General features: G+C 40.4%; 1 protein-coding gene across 1 annotated transcript; it reads left to right on the plus strand.

The window, feature by feature from the left end:
• Positions 227–1,180, plus strand: LOC102180484 (olfactory receptor 52H1-like). The gene has a single exon (XM_005701478.2). The coding sequence runs from the start codon at positions 227–229 to the stop codon at positions 1,178–1,180; it is 954 nt and encodes a 317-aa protein (XP_005701535.2).

Raw genomic sequence — 6,492 nt, forward strand, 5'->3', positions numbered from 1 at the left:
GGGAAAAATTATTTTGATACCACTTCTATTATGCCTTAAAATTGTAACTAAAATCTTTGCAAATATTTATGAGTAAACAGAAGAGAAGGATAGTTTATCACTTTCTAGAACTGAAAGTGAGCAGATGATACAGGAGAAGGCTCAGAGATGCATGTGTGAAGATAATGTTAACAATCAGTCATGAACTTTTCACTTTCAGTCTGCGAGGCACAACCTATCCAAGATCATGATGGCCACATTCAACTTGACCAGCTTCACGAATCCAGGTTCATTCATCCTGCTGGGAATCCCAGGACTGGAGCGCTTCCACATCTGGATCGGGATTCCCTTCTTTATCATTTACCTTGTGGCTCTTGCAGGCAATAGTGTCCTTCTCTATCTTATTTTCATGGAGCGCAGCCTTCACAAGCCCATGCTCTTTTTCCTCTCCATGCTGGCGGCTACAGATCTCATCCTGTCTAACACATGTGTACCCAAAACATTCAGCATCTTCTGGCTGGGTCCTCAGGAAATCACCTTTCCTGGATGTCTTACTCAGATGTTTTTTCTCCACTATAGCTTTGCCATGGATTCTGCCACCTTGCTGGCTATGGCATTTGATCGCTATATTGCTATTTGCTTCCCTCTAAGATATAACACTATTCTCACCCGCCAGGTTATTACTAAGATTGTAATGGGTATTGTCAGCAGGAGCTTCTGTATCATCTTCCCATGCGTGTTCCTATTAAAGCGACTGCCTTTCTGCCAAACACTTATCATTCCACACACATACTGTGAGCACATAGGCATTGCCCAACTCGCCTGTGCAGACATCTCCGTCAACATCTGGTATGGTTTTGCTGTGCCTGTAATGACTGTTACATCAGACCTGATCCTCACTGGCATCTCCTACACTCTCATTCTTCGTGCTGTCTTTAACCTCCCATCCCAGGATGCCCGCCAGAAAGCCCTCAACACATGTGGCTCCCATGTTTGTGTCATGCTTATATTCTACATACCAGCCATATTCTCTGTCCTCACTCACCGTTTTGGTCACAATATTCCTCACTCCTTCCACATATTGATTGCTAACCTCTATGTAGCCATTCCTCCTGCACTCAATCCAATCATCTATGGGGTGAAAACCAAGCAGATTCGGGAAAAGATAATCCTACTATTCTTTCTTAAAGGGACCCAGTGACATTAGACTGAGAGTTTGGGAAAGAAAACAGGTAACCATATCAGTATTGGAACACATTTCATGTTTTTCAAAGCTATAATACAATGAAAACTTATATTTTTATGAAATCCTAAACTTCCACTGTGAGTTGGAAGAGGAACTCCAACTTCACATCATTGTAAGAAGCAATGAGACAAGGATATAGACATCAAGAAGGGAGACAAAATTTGAAGAAAATGTGTACCTGAAAAGATAGATCAACAAAACGTCTCTATACCATTATGAAGTAGATTTCCGAGTCCTATGGCATAAGAGGAGGATCATGTATAATTTGGTTAGACTATTCAGTTCAGTTCTGTTCAGTTGCTCAGTCCGACTCTTTGCGACCCCATGAATCGCAGCACGCCAGGCCTCCCTGTCCATCACCAACTCCCGGAGTTCACTCAGACTCACAGCCATCGAGTCCGTGATGCCATCCAGCCATCTCATCCTCTGTTGTCCCCTTCTCCTCCTGCCCCCAATCCCACCCAGCATCAGAGTCTTTTCCAATGAGTCAACTCTTTCCATGAGCTGGCCAAAGTACTGGAGTTTCAGCTTTAGCATCATTCCTTCCAAAGAAATCCCAGGGTTGATCTCCTTCAGAATGGACTAGTTGGATCTCCTTGAAGTCCAAGGGACTCTCAAGAGTCTTCTCCAACACCACAGTTCAAAAGCATCAATTCTTCGGCGCTTAGCCTTCTTCACAGTCCAACTCTCACATCCATATATGACCACAGGAAAACCATAGCCTTGACTAGACAGACCTTAGTCAGCAAAGTAATATCTCTGCTTTTGAATATGTTATCTCGGTTGGTCATAACTTTTCTTCCAAGGAGTAAGCATCTTTTAATTTCATGGCTGCAGTCACCATCTCCAGTGAGTTTGGAGCCCCCCAAAATAAAATCTGACACTGTTTCCACTGTTTCCCCATCTATTCCCATGAAGTGATGGGACCAGATGCCATGATCTTCGTTTTCTGAATGTTGAGCTTTAAGCCAACTTTTTCACTCTCCACTTTCACTTTCATCAAGAGGCTTTTTAGTTCCTCTTCACTTTCTACCATAAGGGTGGTGTCATCTGCATATCTAAGGTTCTTGATATTTCTCCTGGCAGTCTGGATTCCAGCTTGTGTTTCTTCCAGTCCAGCGTTTCTCATGATGTACTCTGCATAGAAGTTAAATAAGCAGGGTGACAATATACAGCCCTGACATACTCCTTTTCCTATTTGGAACCAGTCTGTTGTTCCATGTCCAGTTCTAACTGTTGCTTCCTGACCTGCATACAGATTTCTCAAGAGGCAGGTCAGGTGGTCTGGTATTCCCATCTCTTTCAGAATTTTCCACAGTTTATTGTGATCCACAGTCAAAGGCTTTGGCATAGTCAATAAAGCAGAAATAGATGTTTTTCTGGAACTCTCTTGCTTTTTCCATGATCCAGCGGATGTTGGCAATTTGATCTCTGGTTCCTCTGCCTTTTCTAAAACCAGCTTGAACATCAGGAATTTCAAGGTTCATGTACTGCTGAAGCCTGGCTTGGAGAATTTTGAGCATTACTTTACTAGCATGTGAGATGAGTGCACTTGTGTGGTAGTTTGAGCATTCTTTGGCATTGCCTTTCTTTGGGATTGGAATGAAAACTGAACTTTTCCAGTCCCATGGCCACTGCTGATGTATCCAAATTTACTGGCATATTGAGTGCAGCACTTTCACAGCATCTTCTTTCAAGATTTGAAATAGCTCAACTGGAATTCCATCACCTCCACTAGCTTTGTTCGTAGTGATGCTTTCTAAGGCCCCCTTAACTTCACATTCCAGAATGTCTTGCTCTAGATGAGTGATCACACCATCATGATTATCAGGGTCGTGAAGATATTTTTTTGTACACTTCTTCTGTGTATTCTTGCCACCTTTTCTTAATATCTTCTGCTTCTGTTAGGTCCATACCATTTCTGTCCTTTATTGAGCCCATCTTTGCATGAAATGTTCCCTTGGTATGTCTAATTTTCTTGAAGAGATCTCTAGTCTTTCCCTTCTGCTGTTTTCCTCTATTTCTTTGCATTGATCACTGAAAAAGGCTTTCTTATCTCTTCTTGCTATTCTTTGGAACTCTGCATTCAGATGCTTATATCTTTCCTTTTCTCATTTGCTTTTCGTTTCTCTTCTTTTCACAGCTATTTAGAAGGCCTCCCCAAACAGCCATTTTGCTTTTTTGCATTTCTTTTCCATGGGGATGGTCTTGATCCCTGTCTCCTGTACAATGTCACGAACCTCATTCCATAGCTCATCAGGCACTCTATCTATCAGATCTTTTCCCTTAAATCTATTTCTCACTTCCACTGTATAATCATAAGGGATTTGATTTAGGTCACACCTGAGGTCTAGCAGTTTTTCCTGCTTTCTTCAATTTAAGTCTAAATTTAGTAATAAGGAGCTCATGATCTGAGCCACAGTCAGCTCCTGGTCTTGTTTTTGTTGACTGTATAGAGCTTCTCCATCTTTGGCTGCAAAGAATATAATCAATCTGATTTTGGTGTTGGCCATCTGGTGATGTCCATGTGTAGAGTCTTCTCTTGTGTTGTTGGAAGAGGGTGTTTGCTATGACTAGTGCATTTTCTTGGCAAAACTCTATTAGCCTTTGCCCTGCTTCATTCTGCATTCCAAGGCCAAATTTGCCTGTTACTCCAGGTGTTTCTTGACTTCCTACTTTTGCATTCCAGTCCACTATAATGAAAAGGACATCTTTTTGGGTGTTAGTTCTACAAGGTCTTGTAGGTCTTCATAGAACCGTTCAACTTCAGCTTCTTCAGCATCACTGGTGGGGTCATAGACTTGGATTACTGTGATATTGAATGGTTTGCCTTGGAAATGAACAGAGATCATTCTGTCGTTTTTGAGATTGCATCCAAGTACTGCATTTTGGACTCTTTTTGACCATGATGGCTACTCCATTTCTTCTGAGGGATTCTTGCCCGCAGTAGTAGATATAATGGTCATCTGAGTTAAATTCACCCATTCCAGTCCATTTCAGTTTGCTGATTCCTAGAAAGTCGACATTCACTCTTGCCATCTCTTGTTTGATCACTTCCAATTTGCCTTGATTCATGGACCTGACATTCCAGGTTCCTATGCAATATTACTCTTTACAGCATTGGACATTGCTTCTATCACCAGTCACATCCACAACTGTGTATTATTTTTGCTTTGGCTCCATCCCTTCATTCTTTCTGTAGTTATTTATCCATTGATCTCCAGTAGCGTATTAGGCACCTACTGTCCTGGGGAGTTTCTCTTTCAGTATCGTATCATTTTGCCTTTTCAAACTGCTCATGGTGTTCTCAAGGCAAGAATACTGAAGTGGTTTGCCATTCCCTTCTCCAGTGGACCACATTCTGTCAGACCTCTCCACCATGACCAGCCCGTCTTGGATTGCCCTGCAGGCATGGCTTAGTTTCACTGAGTTAGAAAAAGTTGTGGTTCTAGTGTGATTAGATTGACTATTTTTCTGTGAGTATGGTTTCAGTGTGTCTGCCCTCTGATGTTCTCTTGCAACACCTATCATCTTACTTGGGTTTCTCTTACCTTGGGCGTGGGGTATCTTTTCATGGCTGCTCCAGCAAAGCACAGCTGCTGCTCCTTACCTTGGATGAGGGGTATCTCCTCACTGCCGCCATTCCTGACTTTCAACGTGGGAATGCTCCTCTAGGCCCTCTGGCACCCACGCATCCACTGCTCCTTGGACGTAGGGTCCAAGGATAGACTATTAGTATTATAAATAGGTTACAAGAGATAAGAAGGTCTACCAATTTGGAATATCCTTGTAAGACGCTTTCCACTTGAGAGTTATAAAAGCTAACAAGTGATTACTTTCTTATAAGAATCATTCAGGAAAATTATTAATCTATGCATGGTTCTCAAACATTGGTTGGTGCCACAATCACCTAGGGAACTTGTCAAAAATGTAGAGGCCCAGGCTAGATTGTAATTCACTGGGTTTTGGGGTTTTTTTTAACATTTCTTTGTACAATTCTGATACCTAAGAAATCTTAAATCCTTCCAGGTCAAAAGTCTTGGTCCTTTGAAAATCTGTAGACTTGATTCTTGTAGTAACTTCCTGGGCCTGGAAGTAGCATAGTTCTTTTTGTTCAGCATAGCTACTTCTTTACTTCTTTCCTCGTATTATATATTATTTCCTCATATTATTCACAATTTGAAATTTCACATCTTAAATATATACTATCAATTATCTATACTTATTGCAGTTTTTAAAGAATTTTGACTTTGAGCACAAAAGCTTTTTATCAATATTGTTGATTATATTAATGTCCATAGAGATGACCATTAATAACTTGGTGTGGTAGATTGTATTTTCCAAAGATAACCACAATAATAATATATTCCATTTTCTATGCTTTTCTGTAGTGCAAACTTGCCATTCCCATGTTAACAAGTGGAATATAATTCTACTTCTTTTGAATCTGCACTAGACTTAGGGATTCTTTTACAAACAGAATTCAGTGTTAGTAATATTTGAAGTTTCTGAAGTTAGACTTTTTTTTTTTTTTTGCTGTTTCTAGCTAAGTCTCTTGAAATACTTGACCTTGGTGTGTTCCCTCTTAGAATCCAACTACTGTGCAATGAACATCCCCAGCAACATGGAGAAGTCATGTCTAAATATTCTAGAGGGTGGTCCCAATTGAGACTCCAGTTAACAGTCAGCAACAACTGCCAGTTATGTTGGTAAGCCATCCAGAACTTCCAGTCCAGCTGAGACTTCAGGTATCTATAGGATCTCAACTGACATCTCTCTATAACGCACGGAAGACTAAAAGACAGAACTCTTCATCTAGTTAAAGCCAAGCCATAGAACCATGAGAGTAATAATTTGCTATTTTAGGCCAATAAATATGGGAATGGTTAGTCATGAAACAATAGATAAATATTGTAAAATTTGGTAATAGAAAGTATGGTGTTGGTATACAAAAAAGTCTAAAACATGCAGCATTCTCTGCGGAGTAAGGCCACAGGCAGAAGCTGAAAGGGCCTTGAGGAGGCTGTTAATGAAGTCTTGAAAAACAATGAGAAAATTATTACTAGAGGCTGAAGACAAATGAGGACTATATAGTTGTAGAAAGTTTGGTAATATCATACTTGCAATACTGTGAAAAACAGAAAATATAACTATTAACTGATGCTTTTTGCTGAGGAGATTTTGAAGTAGAATACCAAAAATACCAACCTTATTTTTATGTCAGTTATGATAAAGTACAAATAAAGAGTTATAAGCTAAAATGACAA

This window comes from Capra hircus, chromosome 15, assembly GCF_001704415.2.
Source record: "Capra hircus breed San Clemente chromosome 15, ASM170441v1, whole genome shotgun sequence".
NCBI classification, from domain to species: Eukaryota; Metazoa; Chordata; class Mammalia; order Artiodactyla; family Bovidae; genus Capra; species Capra hircus.